General features: G+C 43.8%; 1 protein-coding gene across 25 annotated transcripts in view; it reads right to left on the reverse strand.

Moving 5' to 3' along the window:
* The window catches only part of MAP7D2 (MAP7 domain containing 2), a 100666-nt gene that overhangs the window by 20623 nt on the left and 55391 nt on the right, over positions 1 to 24652 (reverse strand). For 5 of the 25 annotated variants that reach the window (XM_014847907.3, XM_014847902.3, XM_044763674.2 and 2 more), the window contains exons 5-9: positions 23985 to 24083; positions 21467 to 21577; positions 19506 to 19628; positions 13943 to 14097; positions 12110 to 12237 (exon numbers count right to left, since the gene is read on the reverse strand). In XM_014847907.3, the coding sequence (XP_014703393.1) occupies positions 12110 to 12237; positions 13943 to 14097; positions 19506 to 19628; positions 21467 to 21577; positions 23985 to 24083 (616 nt within the window). The remainder of the gene's footprint in view (positions 1 to 12109; positions 12238 to 13942; positions 14098 to 19505; positions 19629 to 21466; positions 21578 to 23984; positions 24084 to 24652) is intronic. The other 20 variants (XM_070502206.1, XM_014847904.3, XM_070502202.1 and 17 more) reach the window with 11 other exon arrangements.

Genomic DNA, 24652 nt, shown 5'->3' on the forward strand with positions numbered 1-24652 from the left:
GATTGCTGAAGGTTGGGGTGGCTGTGGCAATTTCTTAAAATAAGACAACAATGAAGTTTGCTGCGTTGACTGATTTTTTCTTTCACGAATGATTTCTCTGGACTATGCGATGCTGTTTGATACCATTTTACCCAGAACAGAATTTCTTTCAAAATTGGAGTCAATCCTCTCAAACCCTGCCACTGCTGAATCAACTAAGTTTATGTCCTATTCTAAATCCTTTGTAGTCATTTCAACAATCTTCACAGCATCTTCACCAGGAGTAGATTCCAATTCCAGAAACCACTTTCTTTGCTCATCTGTAAGAAGCAACACCCATTAAAGTTTCATCATGAGAATGCAGCAATTCAGTCATATCTTCAGGCTCCACTTCTAATTCTAGTTCTCTTGCTATTTCCACCACATCTGCAGTTGCTTTCTCCACTGAAGTCTTGAACCCCTCAAAGTCATCCATGAGGACTGGAATCAACTTCTTCCAAAGTCCTGTTAACGGTGATATTTTGACCTCTTCCCATGGATCACAAATATTCTCAACAGCATGTAGAATGGTGACTCCTGTCCAGAGGTTTTCCATCCACTTTGCCCGGATCCAGCAGAGGAGTCACTATCTATGGCAGCTGTAGCCTTACAAAATACACTTCTTAAGACTTGAAAGTCAGAATTACTCCTTGATCCATGGGCTACAGAATGGATGTTGTGTTAGCAGGCATGAAAACAGCATTCATCTTGTACATCTCCATCAGAGTTCTCGGGTGACCACGTGCATTGTCAATGAGCAGTAATATCTGAAAGGAATTTTCTTTTTCTGAGCAGATCTGAATAGTGGGCTTAAAATATTCAGTAAACCGTGTTGTAAACAGATGTGCAGCCATCCAGGCTTTGTTTTTCCATTTATAGAGCACAAGCAGAGTAGATTAGCCTAAATCTTAAATGCTCTAGGATTTTTGGAATGGTAATGAGCACGGGCTTAATTTAAAGTCACCAGCTGCATTAGCCTCTAACAAGAGAGTCAGGCTATCATTTGAAGCTTTGAAGCTAGACATTGACTTCTCTCGAGTTGTGAAAGTCCCAGATGGCATCTTCTTCCAATGGAAGGCTGTTCTGTCTACATTGAACATCTGTCGCTTAGTGCAGCCACCTTCGTTAACGATCTCAGCTGGATCTTCTGGAGAACTTGCTGCAGCTTCTCCATCAGCACTTGCTGCTTCACCTGGCACTTTTATGTTATGGAGATGGCTTCTTTCCTTAAACCTCATGGAGCAACCTCTGCTAGCTTCAAACTTTTCCTCTGCAGCTTCCTCACCTCTCTCAGCCTTCATAGAGATGTAGGGCCTTGCTCTGGATTAAGTTTTGGCTTAAGGGAATGCTGTACTTGGTTTGATCTTCTATTCAGACCACTAAAACTTTCTCCCTATCAGCAAGAACGCTGCTTCGCTTTCTTAGCTTCTGAGATCAAACGAGCTCAGGTGTGTTCAGGGTGGTATGGCTGTAGAGTGTTTCGCTTGCTTATTCGTGTGCTCACCAGAGTAGCACTTTTAATTTCCTTCAAGAATTTTTCCTTTGCATTCACACCTTGGCTAACTGGTACAAGAGGCGTGGCTTTCATCCTATCTCAGGTTTTGACATGCCTTCCACACTAAGCTTGATCATTTCTAGCTTCGGATTTAAAGTGAGAGATGTGTGATTCTTCCTTTCACTTGAACACTTAGAGGCCACCATAGGGTTATTAATTGGCTTAATTTCAATATTGTTATGTCTCAGGGAACAGGGAGGCCTGAGAAGAGGGAGAGAGACGGAGGAACGGCTGGTTGGTGGACCAGTCAGAATACACATAACATTTATCAATTAGATTTTCCATCTTATGTGGGCACAGTTTGTGGCACCCGAAAACGATTACAATAGTAACATCAAAGATCACTGATCACAGATCATCATAACAAATATAACGATAATGAAAAAGTGTGAAATATTGTGAGAATTACCAAAATGTGACACAGACACATGAAGTGAGCAAGTGTTGGAGAAATGGCGCCAATAGACTTGCTCGACATGGGGTTGCCACAAACCTTCAATTTGTGAAAAACACAGTATCTGTGAAGCACAATAAAGTGAAGTGCAAGAACACAAAGTATGCCTCCATTCAACTGTTTCTGACCTATAGCAACAGCAATAAAAATGGCAACTCAACCTAATGTTAAAGGCCAATTGCTCACAAGAGGCTTAAACAGTTAGCTAATTAGATCCTGCTAGTAAGGAAAAAATATGATTAGATCAATATTAAACTTAGCCTTGAGTTGGAATCATCCTTAAGTGGTATGTGGATTGGGTAAGAGGCAGGCTGGTTTTCCAATGATACTCTTATGCTAAAAGGCCAGCTCCAGGTGCCCAGGAGACGTTCTCTCAGTCAAAGACAGACTGAGAGCCACACAGTGGTGTGATCACTCAACCTAATGAACACAATTTGAACTTGATTTGAATTTTTACAATGCAGTTGTTTCAGCATCAACTATTTTACTGAGATGGAATCAGTCTGGATCCCACTTCCAGGGTGGGCTGTCTGCCCCTCTCTGGCAGTCTGCTCTGACTCAGGCCCACCATTCCTAAGGGTCCACTCAGCAACTAGATGTTTCTTTTCAGAGATACTACATAACCCTGGTTTTCTAATTTTGCTCCTAGACTCTTATAAAGTGGTGCACAGAATCCTCCTGCCCCTTCATATATGTATGCATATGTATTCATTCAACCCTGCCATTACTGACATTTGGGGCTGGATCATTCTTTGTTGCAGAGTGGTCCTGTGCACTGTAGAATATTTAGCAGCATCCCTAGTGGGTCTCTACCCACTAGATGCCAGTAGCAATTTCTGCTCCCATTCCCAGGTTGTGACAACCAAAAATGTCTCTAGACATTGTCAAATGTCCCCTCAGGGGGAAGATCGCCCCCAGCTGACAACCACCGAGGTGAGGCATACATACAGCCACCCCCATACACCTTCTATGTGTATAAAGCAGATAAAAGTGGAGTTGCTCTGGGTGGAGGGGCAGTGTCCTAATCCCCATGGTGACCCTGAGGCACGCCTATGGGCTTCCTGAGAGCTTTAGCTCGAGAGGCAATTATTAGTGCCTTATGTGCTCTGACAGTCATGTCTATATCCTTCCCGCAATGATCTGGAGCTCAGACTTCCTTTAACACCTTCCAAAACTACGTCCATGCTTCCTGAGTGCTGTCTACACACCGGCCATTGTGCTAAGTGTATATATACACATACTTGGGTATGTATGTGTGTATACGTGCATCTTTCAGTTGTCGAAAACCAGTATGACACAGGTACTATTATTAGGGTCACTTTACTGATGAGGAAACTGGGCTTAGAGAGGTTAAATAAGCCACGGAGCTGTGGACGGAACCCATGCCTCCCTGACTCCACTTCTCACAACTCTGACCTACTGGCTGTGTTGCAATGGTGGTTAAGCCTGAGCGGGGCACCAAGATCCCCAGATCTCCATTTCAGAACTGGCACAGAGTAAGCACCTTATAAGCTGTTAGATATTGGTGTTGATTAAACATATGAAAAAATAAAAATCTGAATTATCCTTACAGACAAGAACTAACAAAGCCAGGAGGAAGAACTGTAACGGGAAACCACAAGCCCTGCTCCCTCATGATGACAGTGCTCCACTGAGCAGAGTTTTCCATTCAGCGGCAAAAACCTGTGTTTAGGTTCAAATAACCTGTACAAACATATGGCAGGAAATCTTTTGCTTGGCAATGCCCTCCTTTCATGCTGTCGTCCAGGGCTGTAATGTTGCTCTAACTGCCAGGAGGGTGTCTCAAGGGACCTGGTCTAATGCCTTGTGAAGAGCAAAACCCGCCCCCTCCTCCCTGGAATATCCTGTGCACACTATGTGCAGCTCTGGTCCAACCACAGTGTAGGGGCAGGGAACAGCGAAGAATTACCCCTGGATTTGGGATGTGGAGAGAGAGGCAATAGGAAAGACTCCTATTTTACGGTAGATGATGCAGACGGAAACGTTTTCTCCTCCTGTAAGCATTCCTACCTTGACTCATTAAATAGGAATTTCTGGTACTGGAAGGACCAGCAAAAAGCCATCTGCTCGTCTTCCTTGCCCTCATCCTCCTCCCCAAGGAGTGAGGCATGATTTCTCTGATTGGTGAGACTGAGCAAAACTGCTGGGCGCACGCAGCCCAGTCCATTCTCATTCCCTCTGGGACCTGCCTGCAGCGAGCCCACATTCTGAGCTTCTCTAAGCAGTGCCTAGAGAGGCGGGCTCTGCCCCAGGGGCCTGCAGTGTGCTGGCACCTCTGCCCATGAATGGGTAGATGGATGAGGAGCTCTTCTGCAGACACGACTCCCACCATGAGGGTCCCCAGGGCTGGCCTGGGAGTAGTGGGTAAGAGGCCTGAATGGGCTGCAGGTGCAATCCATTCTATAGTCCAGCCTTAGTAGCCAGAAAGCCAGCATGTGGATCTCAACACGACCCCTGGGTCTAGTTTAAATGGCTATCAGAAAGGAATGGAGCGTGATGAAGTCACACCCTCAATCAGTGTACATGGAGCCCATAGATGGAAACGCAGGGCAGGACTATGATCCCGTGGAGAAAAGGGTGAACTGGCCTGGGTGGGGAGGTTCAGAGTCTCAGGTCAGCACAGCCATTAGCAGCCTTGCTCCACCTTGCTTTAAGAGAACAGTCACACGTAGGTTCTGTTCACACCACTGACTGTTAGGTTCTATTCTAAATAAAGCTAGGCCAATTACCCATGAGCACACATTTAAAAATAATTTCTACCTGAGAAATAAGGGTGGATCATTTGAGATAAAACTCAATATATTAAGAAGTCTGTTTATACTCCTCTATCCCAGCCCCTGTTCAATAAACAGAATAAACTAGAAAACACACACACACGCGTGTGTGCATGCACATACAAACGTGACCTTCAAATTAGGGAAGTGTAGGCAAGTCATAGATTTTTTTTTTAACAGTGAGTGACCAAAATACAGAATACAGTCTTAGAAGTTCCCGATTTTATCTTCCTATTTGTAGTTTCCTGCTCATCCTGCCTCACCACTTCACAGCATGGATTTAGCACTCGGCCGGGTGCCTGCATCTTGAACCAGGCAATGTTGGTCTAGCAGGCCGCAAGGCCTCTCTGGCCAGCCCTGCTCACACTACTGCAAGCCAAACAAAGTCTGGCAAAGCTATTCTTTTCCAATTTCCTAGAGATAGGTATCTTGGCTGATGAAAGAAATGAAACACGAATTAATCAGGGGAACTCACTGTGCTTTCACAGAGTTTCATTTTTAAGTACTTTCTCATCTATTTAATAAAGGTCTATTTGATTGCCACAATAACCCAGCGAGGTAGGTGGGAAATTACTATTAACCATATTTCAGATAAGAAAGCCAAAGTCTGAAGTGCTTAAATGACCTTTCCCAAGAGATGTAAACAAACAAGAGAGCCAGGGCTGGCACCCAAGTCATTTGATTCTTCATCTTGCTTTTTATAGCTTTTCCACTTTGATTTTTAAAAGTTCAGTACCTCCAATGATTAAAAATCTAACAAAGGGGATTTACAAGTTTTGTTGTGTAGGTGAAAATAAGTCTTCCTGGTGCACAAGACAGGATTATATAAACCTTTGAGGTTCCATGACTGGCAGGAAATATGAACAAACACCTCTGTGAGAAGAGCAGCAAGAATAACTCTCAGGAGAGGGCTGTGACACTTCTAAACTTGAGTTCACTGCAAAGGTGAACCCCAAAGGACATTTTTGCTCCACATCCTGGAATTTAGCTCTGTTTTCTCCAAAGCCACTTGACTCCAGACATGGTGAACACAGCCTACCCATGGATGGGAGAGGTCTGTCCACCTGTCAGCACAGCTTGGCCAACATTCTGAAAAGTCTATGTTTATGGTCACAGTTTATTCATCCCAGAAAGGAAAAAGCAAGTTTATACAGAGAAACCTGTGGATACCACCTTAACCCAGTGACCAAAGTTACCATCACCAGTAAGAAACAACACGCCGTCATGGCCTCCTGATATGATGCACTGAGAAGGAACCAACATCCTTTCCATGAGATTCCTGCCCCAAATACACAACCTGAGTCTAACCATGAGGAAACAGCAGACCGACCCAAACTGAAGGACAGTCCTCAAAATAACTGGCTTGTGCTCTTTAAAAATGTCAAGGTCATGAAGAAGAAAGGCTGAAGACCTGTTCCAAGTTAAAGGAGACTAAGGAAGACAAGACAGTTAAATGCAATGTGGGACCCTGGGTTGGATCCTGGACCAGGAAAAAAACGCTATCAAGGGTCTCATTGGGACAACCGGCAAAAGTTGCATACAGATTGTGAATTAAGTAACAATATTGTGTCAACGTTAAATTTTCTGATTTTCACAATTGTACGGTGGTTATACAAAAGAAAGTCTTCATTCTTAGGGGTAAAGGGGGCTGATGTCTCTAACTTACTCTCAAATCGTTCTGGGAAAAAGCTGTGTGTGTGTGTGTACGCACGGGCGGCTGTCTGTGTGTGTCTATGGAGACTGAACGAGAGTGAGACGGGGATGGGAATGATAAAGTAAATGTGGCTAAAAGTTAACGGAATGAAAGGTATACATGAGTTCTTTGTTCTAGTCTTGCAATTCTTCTGCAGGGTTGAAATGATTTCAAAATAAAAAGGCTTTTAAACATTGGTCTAAACTCAAATTATCCTCTAGTTGGACCAAAAAATATAAGACTACAGACTGGGTGAACATATAAATACAGCTGTGAGGAGGGCGTATAACTTAACATTTTCAATTATCTTTTTCAAGAAAATTTTCAGGTTAGAATGTAAAAGCCTATTTGAGAACGATGGTGGTGGCAAAAACAACAGTTGAATTGTCAATGCGGGGGCCTTGATCCACTGTAGTCGCTCATCTGTGGGCAGAGATACCCACACCACACATCCGCCAGAGAAGCCTAGAGGAATGGCGCCTGGTAAGGACCACTCAAATGTCCTCAAACACCAAAGGAATAGGCTGGCTTCAGGAGTTTTCCATAAGCTTGTAATTCTGAGTGGGAGGCACTAATTTGGGCCATCCAGACAACTTTGTATTCATTTTTTTCCTCATATAGATTATCTGTTTTGTTTTCAATGCATGATAAAGTGAAATTAACCTAGGTTCCTGATGCAAAATTGATTTTAGGTATGAGCGATCTCTGAAAGTGATTATCTTTGGCAGACTGTATTTTCCAAACATGGCATGATAATATCTCTTCCCATCCTGCATGATCTTTTGAGTTTAGTTTTCCATCCCCTCGAATCTGGGTTGGCCCGATTGCTTTGACCAATAAAAGACAGCAAAGAAAGAATGCTGCACCAATTCAGGGCACAGTCCTTAACTGATCTGGTAGCTTCTGCTTCCTGTCCCAGGAAATACTCACTCTTGGGGACACTCACCCTTAGAAACCAGCTGCCATGCTATGTATGAGACACCTAAATCCTATGGAGAAGCTACATGTGGGCATTCTATTCTAGTTGACAGCCCCAGCTGAGCTCCAGTCAACAGCTAGCATCCACTGCCAGCCAGGTGAATAGGCCATCTCAGACCTCCAGCTCAGTTGAGCCCTAGGATCCTGCAGTCCCAGCTGACACTGGATCGTAAGCGCATGGAAGACCCCAGGTGAGAATCGTCCAGTGAGCCCAAGACAACCCACAGAACAATCACACAAGAGACCCCAAGAGAGACCCTCCCAGTAAGCCCAAGTCACAGACTTGTGAGAATTAATAACAAATAGTTTTATGTCTCTAAATTTTGCAGAGTTTGTTACAGCAGCAACACATAACCAAAACATTCCCCGTCATAATGACGCAACTGACTTAGAATATATTTCTAAGAACTTGAAACCATTCGAGAATATTTCACACTGAAGAACTTGGAGTACAGGCAGCACCAACACTCAGAGGCAGAGACAGGCTGGGAAATTCACTCGGCCACACTTGATTTCCTCTCTCTAGGTTACAAAAAGAAAGCTATGCTCTATCCACCTCTTTGAGAGTGTTGCTGAAGCCAGTTTTCTAAAACCCATACAAGTACCCGACAATGCCAACAATGAAAATAAACTCAAACGCTTAAAAGAGCAATGCCATTAATATGCACAGCCACCCAACAGTGGCTTCATTTATCTGAGATCCTGGAAAAGAATGCACTGTCAGAGCCATTCATCACATGACCTGTCTGGGTTTCTGGATGGGAGTTCAAAGGGACTAAGCCCCCGTTCAAAGTCACGTCACTTCCAGTGTGCTTTAAAGATCATACACTTGGTCTGCAGAGGGAAGGCTGAAAATGCCACTTTGGTCGGGGTTTATTTTGTGTGACACCATTTTAAAAATCAAGTGTTTCTTTTTCATCTTTCTTCAATATTGAAAAGAATATACAAAAAAAGAATATACAAAAATATTTATAACAAAAGGTATGAACAGTGATATAACAAATGCTCACACACCAACCAACTAGTTCAAAGGAAAGACATGATAATTATGGCAGGATCTCCCGTGTGCTCCCTCCCACACTCAGAGGCCTTCATCACTCTGCATTTTATGTTTGCCGTTTTCTTACTTTTTCTAAAAATCATTTTACCACATTTATATTCTTAAAAACACATTGTTGGGGCAGGCTCAGTGGTATAGTGGTTAAGTTTGCGCACTCCGCTTCAGTGGCCAGGGGTTCACGCATTTGGATCCTGGGAGTGGACCTACACACTGCTCATCAAGCCACGCTGTGGCAGCATCCCACATACAAAATAGAGGAAGGTTGGCAACAGATGTTAGCTCAGGGCCAATCTTCCTCACCAAAAAAAACCACCCCACATTGTTTAGTTTTGCACATCTGGGAACTCAAAATAAATGGAATTACGCTGCTGACATTCTTCTACAACTTCATTCTTCCACCTGGCACTACATTACTGAGATTTACCCACTGGTTGTGGACAGCTGCAGTCCATTCTTTTTCAGTGCTGTATAGTTTTGCTGGATTTTCAGAATTTACTTATGGTCTACCTGACTGCCTACTTTCTCAGACCTGGTCCATACCCAGTGTGATTCAGCCACTAATTTTCACCCAGGGAGAAACTTTCTTTCTGAACATTTTAAAATCAAGAAACATTTGCTTCTCCTTAGACCTCTGGACTCTGGAATTCTGATTTAGAGGTATCCAAGCAACTTCTACCCCAGGGCACCACTTGAGGAGAAGTGGTAGTTTTGACAGTACACAAGGAAGTCCTGCTGTGTTAGAGTTTGCTATTTTTCCTGCCTACACTACAAATGACACGAATGGGGCTCTGAAAATAAAGGCCATGACATTAATTTCTCTTTGCTGAAGTATCAGGAATATCCTGCAACACAGTATCAAAGATGGCATCCCTTAGCCTTTAAAAATTCCCCAAGTGAAATCCACAGCCCAGAAAAGAGAACATCTGAGGAACCGAGCAGTGGGAGAATAAACCGATGAATGGCCCAGAAGGAAAGAGGAGGCCAGAGTCCTTGGGCAGGTTTGGTCCTGACATTTCCCAAACCTGCCAGGCGAGCCCACTCCTGCCCTCCAGCTTCTCCTTCCTTGCTTGCTTTCATCCCACGGACACATATTAAGCATGTGCTGTGCAACAATAAACGGAGTCGGTGCCCACCCTCATAGCAGTCTGGCAAGAGAGAACACAGCGCAATGAGGCACAGACGGAGCTGACCTGCTCCCTCACCTCTCGCAGGCTCTGCTCAAAGGTCACCTCCTTAGAGAAGCCTTTCTTGACCACCTTATCTAGCTACTCCCCTCCACCATTCACTGTCATCTGACTTGGTTTTATTTTTCTTCACAGAACTGATCACCACCTGATAGTATATTCGCTGTTCACTGTTAGGTAAGCTCCCTGAAGGCTGAGAGGAGCACCGGACACAGAGTAGGTCAGGTACTTGATGAATGAATACATGACTAATAGAGGTATGCATACGACGCTCTGTGAGCACAGGGAAGGGGGCGAATTCAGCTTTGGCTGGTTCTGGAGAGGATGACAGCTGAGCTGAGCAGCTCAAGTTGGGCTGCTCTCTCTCTGGACTAGGCCTGAAACTGTCCTCATCTGCATCCACATCTCCCTCCTACCTCACCTGGGGTCCCTTCAAGTGGAGACTGTCCCACTCATTTGGGGATTCTCTGAAGCATCTGGCACAGTGACTTACATTTATTCATTCCATAAATATTTATGAAGCAACTACTAGACGCCCATTACTGTTTTGGATAGAGTGGAAATTTTAAATATTTCTCTAAGTTGAACTGCATAGAAAAGTCTAGGTTTTGTTCAAGTCTCTTTGGTCAGAGAGAGATTTTATAAAACTCAGATGATGTGTTATTTAAAATACAAAATAGTTCCTGAAACACAATCTTCAAGATTTTCAACTTTAAAGAAATAGCAACAGCGCCCATCATGAGCTTGCTTCCAAAAATCAAATTCTCCTCTCTATAGAGGGTAACAACCCTCTTGTTTGCCTTAGAGAAATTTACAATGATGATGATGAAACTTGCCAGCTACTATCCATGCAGGGACCATAAGTCAATATCCAGGAAAGAGAGGGGTGGGATCTGGAAAAACTCTAGTATGAACAGGCTTTTCTTTTTGTTAATGTCAATATCCCAAACTAACACTAGAGTAGTGACATGTGAATGGAAGGCTCAGAAATAATAAAGACAAATAGAGACCTTACAGCCCACCTAACAGATTTAGAGTTTGCAAGAGAGCAATACTATAATCAAAGACAGGCAATATGGGCAAAGAAGGATGCAACGGACTTAAAAAAAAAAAAAAAAAAGCGACCAAGATGCTATTAATTCAGCAAGGCGCTATGGAGGATTTTCCTCATGCAAGATGGATACATCCATAGCAGGTAGTAGTAGTCCATAAAAACCATAGCAATCTCTGAGCAAAATAATAGTGAAAAAAATCTTTGTTAGAAAGCAACAAGTCAGAAATAAGCTAATGTCACTTTGAAATATTTTTTTAACATATTTCCAAGTGTTCATCAAATTTGTGTTTTATCTTACATTCTCTGAACCAAACTGATGCACTAAACAAGCTTTATATGATTCTCTCTATATAAAGAGTTTATATAACTTTCTATATAAAAAAAGAGCTTCCGGGGCCTGCCTGGTGGCACAGCGGTTAAGTTCGCATGTTCCGCTTTGGCGGCCCAGGGTTCGCCGGTTCGGATCCTGGGTGCGGACATGGCACCTCTTGGCACGCCATACTGTGGTAGGCATCCCACATATAAAGTAGAAGAAGATGGGCACGGATGTTAGCTCAGGGCCAGTCTTCCTCAGCAAAAAGAGGAGGATTGGCAGCAGGTGTTAGCTCAGGGCTAATCTTCCTCAAAAAAAAAAAGTGCTTCATATTTTCCCAAATTAAAATCATATTTTTCTTTCTCTCTCAGTACTGCTGAAGACGTTCCCATTCTACTGCTGAATGAAGTTACCCAGTGAGTCATTCTTGTTAATTACTATCAGTAAAATACTTTAATGACTTAAGACAGTGGTCACACAGTATAAATTTGTTTTTCAGTTACACAGTCTCATTGGCGAGTTCATCCAATTCTTACCAAAAAAATATAATGGTTACATTAAAAAAAAACATACTGCTGGTGGTGGCTGACAAGTTATGATTGCCTTTCTGTTTAAGAGATAGAAGAGAGAAAAAGGTAGAGAGAGAGAGCGCACGCGAGCAAGCTCAAGTGCCCAAGCACAATGAAATCACTTCACTCCAGATGCAGGTGAAGGAGAAAGAAGGAGAATGCCAGAAAAGCAGAACGGAAGAGAAAAATGCTGAATGGGTTATCTCAGTAAATCAGAGTCCTGTATTTACCGGATGACAAATCCCTTACGAGCCCACCATTTACCCAGAAGATACACAGAGAGTGAACGAGGTAACCTGAAAGTCCAGCATGCCTCCTGCTCGCCTCTTAGGGCTGGCCATGCCTCACTGGGGAGCAGGAGGCACATGCTGCACCACACAGAGCCCCACCAAACTGCTTTAATTGTCCAACGGTGGCAAAGGGGAAAGATGCTTACTTCAATGTCACGGGAGAAGATGACCTCTTAGAAATGCCTCCTGGAAACTCACATCTTCTCAGAGGGGACCCGAGGCCCACAGTGGGAACGGAAGTTGTTGTTCGTGGCCCCCTCTTCATCTTCTCTGTCTGTAGAGGACACAGAATAGGACAGCCATGGCCCACAAGTGGCAATGCTTCTATAATTTCTAAAAATACCTCAGATGGAAGTGACGCACACACTCTTTCAGAAGGATCCAAACAAAGCCATAGTGCTTCCCACAACGTGAATCTTTGCAGGGAAGCACCACAAGGTCATCGTATTTAGGTCATTCAGTTAAAAAAAATACCTTGAGCTTCTAAATGCAAAGATTTCCTTCTCCTTGTTACCCTGCAAAGAGCTAACAACAGAACCATATTATGGTCCTGGATATACAGAAACTGGACAGACTACAAAGATATACAAGCACTATAAAAAAGTCACAGGTAAGTGCAAATGTGGTTATAACACCCAAGACAGTGGCTGTGGCCCCTACCAGTGTTATGGGACTGCAACCCCACCCACCCCTCCAGGTCTTCTCTATGGCCTCCCTCGGCAGGAGGCAGGAGGCATGGGCCTCAGTGCCTGGCCCGCAGTGCACTCCACAAGGGTGGTTCCCATCTCTTCCTATCACACTTTTCTGTAGCAAATCCTCCTCTGGCCCCCACACCCACATACATCAGCCCCCTTCCACAGTAATCCACCCTACAGTAAAACTCAAGGGTCTGAAATAGTCACTTCTCATGGGAGAACCTCAGGGCCACAGTGGATTTAAAAAATAAATGGGGTGATATAAAATAAATGCCCAATAGTACAGTAACATCATGGTTTTAAAATAACTCCACATGTCATTTGATGTCCCTCCCTTCAACAGGTGGAACTCAGTTCCCTTCCCCTTGAGTGTAGGTTGGTCTTAGTGACTTGCTCTTAATGAATAGCATATGACAGAAGTGATGGTGTGCAACATCTGAGACTGGAGCTTAAAAGGCGTTGCAGCTTCCCCCTTGCTCGGTCTCTCAGATCTCTCACTCTGGGGGAAGCAGCCAGCTGCCATGTCACTTGGACACTCAAGCAGCTGTATGAAGAGGTCCATGTAGTAAGGAACTGAGGCCTCCAGCCAAGAGCCACGTGAGTGAGCCGTCCTGGAAGAGCCCCAGCGAAGCTCTCAGGTGAGCGCAGCCCTGGCCATCATCCTAGCCACACCCTCATGACAGACCCTGAACCAGAGCCACCCAGCTAAGCCATCCTCAATTTCTGACCCAAAGAACCAGTGACGTAGTGAACATTTGTTTCAAGCTGCTAACGTTTGGGGTAATTTGTGTCATAGCAAGTGACAACTAACAAAATTAGTATGGTATGTATAATTTCTAAGTAAATATACATAATTGGCGGTAACTGCTCAACTTTTTTTTTTCACTGATATTGTCAGTGTGACGTCAAAAATGTTTAAAGGCCACTGTTGTGGATGAAGGTTGACCTAGAACCTCAGTTCTAGTTGCCTTTGGAGGCCAACTGGCCCAGACTCAGACATCCTTAAAGAAGCAGTGACACTTGAAACATTCCTTCTGACTCCTGTCCTCTGGAGGGCAGGCTATAACGAGGACAAGGTTTTTAGGAATTTGCTACAAGGCACTAAGATTTAGGAGGGTGCAAAAAGTTAAACGATTTTCAAAGGCTGAGTGAAATTTTAAATCAAATCGGCCCCTTAAGCAGCCCCTGGAGACTGACGGAAACAGAGACGCCAGGTCAAGTGCAGGGAGGAATCAGTGTCAGATAAGCCAGCCCCGAGGGGTGAGTGAGAGGGTTTACACCTACCGGCGAGGCCTCCGCTCCTGCAGGGGCTCCTTTCCCAGCATCTCCTGCGCCAGATGTAGATGTGGTCTTCTTCCTCTCAGTGTTCCGAGTGGGAGAAGACTTATAGGAAGATTTAAGAGGGCCAGCAGGAGCTATACGAGGACAGGCATAGGATACTAGAGAGTTATAGTATAACAGCCAGAGAGACAGGGAGCACAGAGGGAAAAAGTTGGGGGAGCAGGGAGTCAAGAAGACACATTTCTGTTAAAATGTGACATGTGCAACCCACATTTTCCAAATACCACCATACATTTTCTAGTGTATGCAGAATGAACCCTACCTTAGAAGACTTCCATACTCAATGCTCAAGAGTCCAGTTCATTTTAGAAGTTCAAAGTCTGGGCTTTGGAGCCAGACAGATCTAGCACTGTCACCTAATAGCTGGATCACCTTGGGCAGGTTACTCAACCTCTCTAAACGTCAGTTTCCTTGTGCAGGAAAGAGTTAATACAGCATATCTAGCTGCCGTCTTTTGAGAGGCCCGCTTACAAGGTTGGCCCTTGCCTGGCATCTGGGAACGGAGGTTTCAAGAGGGTTCCCACCATTGATGAATGTCTAAACTGTGCAAACAATATGGTCTATGCTGAACACCTGCTATCTTTCTGAGAATCTGGAATTTGGGTCCGTGACTGGCAGGGGGTGCCTACATGACCAGCCCCCAGTAAAACCCTGGGCACTGAGTCTCTAACGAACTTCCCTGGTTGGCAACATTTCACACGTGTTGTCACGGCTCATTGCTGAGGGAATTAGGCACATCCTGTGTGACTCCACTGGGAGAAGACTCTTGGAAACTGGTACCTGGTGTCCTTTGGACTTGGCCTGAGTGCCAATTGCCTGTGCTAATTGTGCTGTGCAGCCTTCCACTGTAACACACGACAGCCACGAGTGCCACCACACGCTGAGTCCTCTGAGTCCTCTTAGCCAATCACCACACCTGGGGGTGGTCTTGAGGACCCCTGACACAATTGGTGTCAGAAGCAGGAATCTTAAGAATGATCTTGATTCACTGATACATGGTAAAAGCATTGTTTGGGAAAAGGAAGGATAAAGGAGTGGAGGATGATGACCCTCTGGTGCCTGGTGGCTAGAGAGTCATCCACTGTATTAAAAAACAGCAGCTGAGATGCTGTCAGTTGTGAGGGGTGAAGTACCCATAGAGTTTGAAGATGACCCATCCAACTCCAAGAGTTGGCTTGCTGGATCCTCTGGCTGCTTTTCGTTATGCTGGCTTAAGTGAGGGAAAAAGTACAGTGTACAGCACAGGTGACACCTTTGATTTTTGTTTTCTCCTCCAAGTGGGAGTGGGACATGAGCTCCTTGTTCTTTGGCACCAGTGGTTTGCTGGAATAGTCTGAGTACTAGAACCAGAACAAGTCTCCATACTTGATGATTTTTGCATAATAGAGCCTCTGGAAAAAGGGAGACATAAAAAGAGAGGCAATCTCCAGAGATACACTTTTGGAGTTTCAAAAATCAACCCAGGACCACTACAGATATAGAACACCCTACCGTGGGGTCTTAACCTGTGAAAACATCACAGATGCTGGTGGACCATCTGGGACAAAGACAACTGCCCGCAGGAAAGGGCTTGTTCCCTGATGGGACCATTCGACCTGGAGCTTCCGCTTGGCTCTTGATTTCCAATGCAGAGCCTGCGTGCATTCCTAACTTGTGATTCCTGCCAAAGCTCCAAGCTGGGAAAGGGCACTCACAGGGAGTGGGACCCCTCCACCCACCTGATGACCAGACTTGACCCCCTCCGGGGGCTGCCTCACTGTAGCTGACAGGACGTCTGGTGTTTGACTTTCCAAATTGGTTGCAGTTTGTAACAATGGACTGAGAGCCTGACTTGACCTCCTTCACCTTTCTCCCGCTACACACACCTCAGAAAGGTGATTTGTGCAACACATCTGTCCTCGGGACGGGACTGACCTTTTCGAGGCTGCTCACTGGATAAACAAGCAGGGCAAAAGAGATGAGAGGTATGCAAGCCTATTTTGAAATTCTTTGAACTCGGAATTTTGTCCTAATTCCTGAACATGATGTATCTTTCTGGTTAAGTTGGATAAAATTTTTTTATAAAAATGCTCTTGTTCTTCTTGCATTAAATCTTTTCAGATGAAAGGTCCCAGCGAGAGTAGAGGATGATTGAGAGAATGTAAAGTTTTGATTACTGAAGGGGGCCCACTGATAACAATGGAGAAAAACAACAAACCCCAGCACCTAGAGTGGTGCAAAGGAGGGAAAGGGCATTTGTGGTCTTTGTTTTCCAGAACTGTTCCTGGGAACTCTCCCTTCTTCCAGAAGGAAAACTGTGCTGCCTTTGCAAGCACTTCAGATCCAGATGGACTGCAGAGCCCAGATCGCATGTGAGTGTATGACTGTGAGGCGGCAGGGGCAGGCCAGCTCCCGTATGGAGCCCAGAGAACACCTCCACATGCAGTCCGTGCTCAGCACGCGATGAACTAGTGTCACGGACAGAACGGTTTGGAACTGACCACTTCAGGTAGTCCCTCTGAAAATAAGGGCTGAACGGAATCACTCGGACCAGACCGAGAACCTGCGGCAGGAGGAACCATGGTGGGAAGCCACACTGTGCACCGTGATGGCCTGTACTGCCTGACCAATGCATGTCCTGCTTAGGGTGCCTGAACACTGTAAACTCTTTGTTTGCAGGAGACACATGTGCCCTCTGGGATTGTACTTCTTGGGTGTGTGCCCTGGCCATTGTGATACTGCCTCAGCCCTGGAACGCTTTGAGTCTTCATCCTACTGGCCAGAGCTGTGCTGGGCCTGAATTGACGCCTCGGGCCAGGTAGAAAAGGTTCATGTGGAAATGTACAAAGGAAGCCACCTGGCTTTCTAAGACAGACCTTTATATAATGGTTTGTGTTTTAACTGGCTAAGTCCAGAATCCCTAAAGGGCTTAGGTGAAATCACTGCTGTAGGTCAGCCTCAGCCTGCTGTGTGGGGTCCTACTGATGATAATTCTGCTGTAAAGACACCTAGGCCAAGGACCAAGTGGGGACACTGTGCAGAAGAGAGAAAACATAGCGGGCATGACTGCTGTACTTGGAAAGGCCTGCTTACAAGGGTAGCCCTGGCGTCAGGGAACCTGGATTTGGGGAGGGTTCCCACCATTCATTTATAAGAGTGGCTCACTGTGTCTAAGCTGTTTGCACAAACAACACGATTTATGCTGAACACCTGCTTTCCTTCTGAGAATCTGGAATTCAGGTATGTGCCTGGCAACGGGTGCCTATGTGACCAGCCTCCAATAGAAACTCTGGGTACTGAGTCTCTAATGAGCTTCCCAGGTCGGCAACATTTCACACGTTTCATAACTCATGGCTGGGGGAACGTGTCCTGTGTGACTCCATTGGGAGAGGACTCTGGAAGCCTGTGCCTGGACTTCGTCCCATGCGTCTTTTTCCCTTTGCTGATTTTGCTCTATAGTCTTTCACTGTAATATATCAAAGCGATGAGTCCGAGAGAATCATCAATCCTAAGAGTGGCCCTGGGGACCTCCTGACACACTCCCTGTTCTCAAAATGGGAATACAGGCATACCTCACTTTACTGCACTTCGCTTTACTGTGCGTCACAGACACTGCGTTCTCATAAGACCCTGCACCAGCAAAAAACATTATGACTTGCTGAAGGCTCAGATGATAGTTAGCATTTTTTTAGCAATAAAGTATTTTTAAATTAAGGTAGGTCACTTTTTTAGACATAATGCTATTGCACACTTAATAGACTACAGTATGGTATAAACCTAACTTTTATATGCACTGGGAAACCAAAAACTTCATGTGACTCGCTTCATTGCGGTGGTCTGGAACCGAACCTACAATATCTCCGAGGTATGCCTGTACTTCCTACTTCCCAGGAATTTTTTGTTTGTTTCAGATATAATTAATATACAACAAAATTCATCTTTTAAAAAGTGTGCAATTTAGCAGCTTTTAGTATATTCGCAAGGTTGTGCACCCATAACTACAGTCTAATTCCACCACATTGTCAACATCCCCAAGAGAAACCCTGTACCCATTACGCAGTCACTCCTCTTTCCCCCTCCCTCAGCCCCTGGCAACCATGAATTTACTGTCTCTCTGGACTTGCCTATTCTGGACATTTCATATAAATGGAATCATACAGTTTGTGGCATTTTGTGTCTGGCTTCTTTCACTGAGCACAATGCTTTCAAGGTTCATCCTGTAGCATGTATCAGTAATTCATTCCTTTTTAATAACTGAATAATATTCTACTTTATGGATATACCATATTTTGTATATCCATTCATCTGTTGTTGGACATTTAAGTTGTCTCTACTTTGTAACTAATATGAATAATGCTGCTAAGAACATTCATGCACAAGTTTTTGTGTGAACATCTGTTTTCAATTTCCTTGGCTCTATACCTAAGAGTGGAATTGCTGGGTCATATGGTAACTCTATGTTTAACTTTTTGAGGAGCTTGTCAGACTTTTTCCCGAAGTGAATGCATCATCTTACACTGCCATCAGTAATGTATGAAGGTTACAATTTCTCCACATCCTTGCCAACACTTATTTTCTTTTGAATTTTAGCCATCCTAGTGGGTATGAAGTGGAATCTCATGGTTTTCATTTGCATTTCTCTAATGACCGATGAAGTTCAGTATCTTGTCATGTGCTTATTGGCTAGCTGCATATCTTCTTTGCAGAAATAGCACAACTACTCGGAAATAGCTAGAACTAGGTAGAGGATTATTTATCATTTATATGTCATCTTCCTGAAGACACCATCTTGGGAAGTGAGACCAGACCTGCGCTGATGCGGACACAAAGCATTACTCATCTGCAAACAGAGAAGGCCAGCCCTCATTAATCTTGCCATGATGATTTGATTCACTTTGGTCAAGGAAGGGCTTTGATGGTGTGGCCCAGCGTTTTTCAGACTCCAGTGTGCAAGTCTGGTGGGCCCGAGAGTCTGCCTTCCTAACAAGCTCCCAGGTGATGCCGATGTTGCTGCTCCACGGACCATTCCTTGAGTAGGGAGGCTCTAGACACTTATTGAGCTCTTGCTGTGCCAATCATTGTGCTAGCTCATTTAATCCCTACAACAATTTAAAATAACTCCACCTTCCAGATGGGGAAACTGAGGCTTAGAGAGGTTAATTAACTTACTCAAAGTGGCAAGAGCTAGTAAGTGGTAGAGCTGGTTATGGGACTCCAGAGACTGTAGTTTACAGACTACTTTGCCAAACTGTCTCTTAAAGCAAGTCTACTAACCTCCACAGCTCATGAAATGGATTTTTTTCCTAATCCACATGCCCTCAATCATAAAATAATTTACTCACCTTTGTGACACTTAAAAGAAACATAGCAACAGTAAAACACTAGGGGGTAGAAAACGTTATTAACCATTGAAGACATTTCACAAAACCAGCAAATAGGAAGCAAAATACAAAAAGTCAGGAACTCATAGGCCAACCAACATCACTTCAGGTATTTTCCTCAGCATTACCAGCTTGGCTTCTTTTACCTGAGTCACTGGCCTGCTCAGAGAGCATGAGTGCACTTCTGCTTCTGGCTAAAGAAGCCTGTGTGGGTGTCAACAGTCGCATAACAAGAAAGGTTTCCATGGGACTAAGGTGCGTGCGATGAGCTGAGGAATGGAATCAAATGAAAACTTAAAAAAGCAAAATTAAAACAAAACAAAATAAAATGTTTAAAACAACACAATGCATGATGCAAACTAACTTCTGGGTGGCAGAACCGATGTGGAAAATAAAAATATTCTAGCAAAAGATGGCTTTGGAGTTCATCACAGTAAAATAAAACAAACCATGTGTCATTTCGAGTTTAGAGAGTGTGTTAATTCTCTTGGGGTGCCTTAATTCATTCAATATGTTATTACAGTATTAGAGTATTATCTGTATCACTCAAAGAGAATTAGCCCATCTCCCAAGATGTAATATGGATTCAAGAAACTATTTACTCACCAAGTAGATCTAACATTGAAAAAAAGATTACTCCTACAAAACACTTGTTTTAGGTACTCTGTTAAAAAATAGTTCATAAACACACTGATTTTGTTAATGTATAAATATGTATCCTTTCATACTTTCTCCATGTAAATAAGGGGAAAATTAAAAAAAGAAATACAAAAATAACCAACTGATTATCAGCTTTAATGGAAGTAGTAGTATTCATAATCCAAAATTCAGTGACTGAAATGTCATTTTGATGGTTTTGGAATGTATTATACAGTAATGGATTAACTTTTCCATTACTTTGTATTCTTTGGGTACCCACTAGCCAGTAAATGGTTTGGGAATTAAAATTTTTCAATTTAAAATCCACAAGCAGATAATTCAGTTGCCAACAACATATAATAACATACTGATATCTTTGCGTATTAATCAATGCAAATATGAATTTTACATCACTTTGTAACCACATGAATGAAAACATATGGAACACACTAATGGAACAGCTATAAAGAGTTAAGAACATGTAGATGTTTTCTCATCCAGCTCTTAATCCAAGGTTTCCAGCGCTTACCCATGAACTGCATCAGAGATCAGCAACACTGACACTTGAGGGGTCTCTGACACACACGACCAGCCTCTGTGCTGGGAGTGCAAGGCGATGCCAGTGATAAACAACCAGGAAGGCACACTGGCCTCTTCAAAGTCACAAACATCCTCCTGCTCCCGCCTTGGTGATGACTTGCCATGTAAATGCTCCACGGGCACCTGACACTTCTGCAGTGATGCTCTAAAACACGCATTTAATGCCTGAGGAGCTCCCCTCCCTTCCCTAAGCCACATACTCTGAAAGGTGCAAACTCAGACTTTTAGTGACTTATCTGAGCCTCCATTAGAACACAGGTGGTTTTAAGTCTACTGAGTTTCTGGAACTGGCAACATCCTATACATATCATCTCCCATCTCAAAACAGAGTATCGGAAAAGGCCACCCATCCTTTTCCCCTTTTAAAGGCTTCATCTTAGTTCTAAACCTCTGTTTTCAAAACAGAAATGGGCAGGCCTACAAGCCACAGACAGCAGCAGAGCCCCATTTCTTCACACATCTAAGTCTCCCACATAGCTCTGCCTCTTCAGTTCTGCTATTTCTGGCTAATCAACCATATTGCATCAATAACCAGGCAGTTACTTTTTAATGGTCACATCTGCCCACTGGTCAATTAATTCTGGGGCAGGGAACTCCTACACGCACTGTGGAAAATGGAATAGTCTCTTTCAGACTAGGAGAATATCATTAATTCCTGTCCCTATTCAACAACGACCTGGCTCTAAAGAGCGATGCCACTGTCCCAAGTTCCGTTAGTGAGGCCCTGGGGCTCCCACATTCAGACCACAAGGCTAGGGTAACGGGGGATCCGCAGAAGGCTCAAGAGGGGCTCTCACAAAGACTGACGTTAAGACGCTCACACTAGAAAGAAGAAAACTGGAGAGACCAAGTCTGCACGTTCACTTGCCTCGGTCTGGGGAATAGGATATTGCCACGGTGGATGAAGACAGGCGCTTACTCATGGGAGGCTCCGTCTGCTTTGGCAAATTCATGGTTGATGTTGAAAGTTTGTCACATGCTGCAGAGAAATGCATTAAAGACATTGGTATTCACACCACTGTAGACTGAGAAACACATATCCCAAAGTGTTCTTCCTGTCCTCATCCACACGCTCCTAAACTGCTGTGGCACAGCACACTGCTTCCATCATCCTGCTATCTACCTAGCCTATCTGGAAACGTCCAGGCCACAGCAGCCACTTGTCTGAAGCAAGATCTTCTCTTCCATTTCTCGACTTTGTTCTTCTCTTCAATTTCAAACGTTCAACCTCACTAAACTGTTCAACTAAGGCCATGTTCATCCCACCAGCAAATCATTTCCTTGTGTCCAGGTACTTTCAAGTACATTCAGACCACACAAAAACAAAACCAATCTGGACCCAGAGACAAATCACCACTGGAAAAGGTCCTATGGTCTGGCTGAAGCTGTGAGCTGAAACTGGACTTTCTCTGCAGGTGATCTACAGCTCAGGCTGGAGAGACAAGTAACTTGTAACGCAAGGAGCTGTACCTACAGCAGAACAAGACTTAGCAGTTGGTTTCTTCCTCTTATCAAGAGATGGGCTCACAAGGGCCCTTTCTCAAATGCTAGGACTGTTCATGGTTAGGATTTTAACAGGTGGTCCTGGGTTTGGTGTTCTTAACGTCTAGCCATTATTTTAGACTGGTTCCTAAATTAAACCATGAGAGCAAATGAAGAGGCACTGACAGTGCCTTGCCAAGCCATACTGGAGCCCGAGGCAAAAGGAAAGAAGCGTGCTCTGGGCTTTAAAGGGAGCAAACTCATCAATAATATTTTCAAAATCTACTCCTCTCCTTATCTTGTTTTCAAATGAGAGAATTAGCACGTTTCACAATTTCTCCTAACCAAGTGATGGTCTTAAATAATTATTAATTAACCTAAGCCAAAGTAAAACTATAATAAATTCTGCTTTGGTGTAAATAAAATATTTAAACAAAATTATGTAAGTTTTAATAACCAACTTTTCAATTTATCAGTATTTGTTCCAACCACTTTAACATTCTGGAAAAAAAATTAACCGTTAGAAATTACAGAGCCAGCCCTGATGGCCTAGCAGTTAAAGTTCAGTGTGCTTCGCTTTGGTGGCCCAGGTTCGGTTCCTGGGCATGGAACCACACCACTCGTCTGTCAGTAGCCATGCTGTGGCAACAGCTCACATAGAAGAACCAGAAGAACTTATAACTATACACAACTATGTAGTGAGGCTTTGGGGGGCAGAAGAAGAAAAAAAAAAAGAAAGATTGGCAACAGACATTAGCTTAGGGCAATCTTCCCCTGCAAAAAAAAAAAAAGAAGAAGAAAAAAGAAATTACATAAAACTATATACACATTTCCCCTTTTGCCTCAGGCTCCTATATGGCTTAGCACGGTACTGGTCTTTAGAAATTCGATATTTTGTTCATCATGGATTGCTCGGCATTAACTTTGATTTATTAAAATATTATTGTATCTTGATTACTGAGATTTTTGGTGTCCCCTGAAATTTTGTGCCCAAGTCAAGTACTGCACTCACCTCATCCTGGCCCAGGCTCTGGGTGTGATTTGTAAGAGGTAATTATCAACTCTACCTGCTCCTTTCCGTTAGGGGAAGGCCAGTGCCCACGCTACAGTTAACTCGGCTCGTGCAGCAAAGTCTCTGCTGCTCAGCAACACCAGTAAGAATTAAATAAGCACTCTGCTTCGTCAAAGGAATGCTGGAAACCAAGGACATTTATTCCTACTGCTAGAATTTGACCATCTGCATTGCTGGGAAATACTGCATCCCTTTTACACCTTGTTTTTTCTTTGCCAGCCAAAGATGGGTTGAATTTCTAAAGTCGTTATTAAATGAAAGTAAAATTTTGGTAGTTTTGTTTCTAGACCCTAAGAATTTCCCAGGCCTGTATCCAAAACAGAGGGAACCTCTTAGACAGAGATAACATCAAACCGAAGCCAACTGATCTCCTTGTTCAGATTTTTGGTGTTAGTACTGATCAACTCCTTAACACTCCCTCTCCAACACCTCTCCAGGAACCCATCGCATGAACACTCAGAACTCTGCATGATTACAGGTTTTGGTAACCAGAAGTGACTGAAACACACTACTACATAATACCTAAAGCCAATGATTAATGAGAGTGTTAGAGATCTAAATGCGCAAGGTCAAACATTGACAAGATTTTCAAGGCAGAAGTCAGTGAGCTAAGGATGAAATGTCTCCAGGGCACTGGGATGTAAGGCATGCACAGCTCCACGATGACAGAGGAACAAAGAAATATGAGCATGTCATTAACATCTCTAGAAAAAAGTTCTAAGGAGTCAGACTACAAAATCAATTGTAAAAGTGCTTGAGACAGACAGTGATGGAGGAGGGTGATCAGAACAGTCATCACAAAACGCCATGGCACGGTGATGCTCAGCTATACCGTTGGTGGACTCGGCAGCGGTGGCGGTAGTCCCTGGGTCCGGAGGGAGGGTGCTGGCTGCTAAACCTAGAGGAGGGGGTGGGGTATTTTCTGATTCACCTACACAGCAAAAAATCAGAGCAAAGAGAGGTAAAAGAAAAAAGTCCCAATTTCTGGTTGACTTTAGTTTCTAATTAGGAAATTAGAAAACGTAACTGAAATGGGTTGTTGACGTCTCAGAAATAGAAAAAATAATGTATATTCACTGACAAAAGATTAAAAGCACAATACAGCAAAGTCAAGGAACTGCACTACATATGTAAACCCATTTGCTCTCAGAAAGAGCTAGTATACAACTCCTGTGTAATAGAATGGTAAGATCACAGAGAAGAAGTAAGACACTAAGGAGAGGGAAAAGCCACTCAGAGACTAGGAACAATCCATACAGTAAATTAAACATTTGAAAATTTAAAGATGAGTATGAACTGGATAATGAAATAAATAAGTCACCTTGAAAGAAAACTGAAAGAGCAACAGAAATTAATAATGAGGAGGGAAAGCTCCAGACCCTGTAAGGGGGTAACCGCTGCTCTGCCTTTCAGGGTCATGCTGTAGAGGTGACTTAGCCTACTGCCAGGGACCTGCCCTGAAAGCAGACTATGCCTGGGCTTGCTAGGTGCATCCAGTTA

The sequence above is a fragment of the Equus asinus genome, chromosome X (genome assembly GCF_041296235.1).
Source record: "Equus asinus isolate D_3611 breed Donkey chromosome X, EquAss-T2T_v2, whole genome shotgun sequence".
Classification (NCBI taxonomy): Eukaryota; Metazoa; Chordata; class Mammalia; order Perissodactyla; family Equidae; genus Equus; species Equus asinus.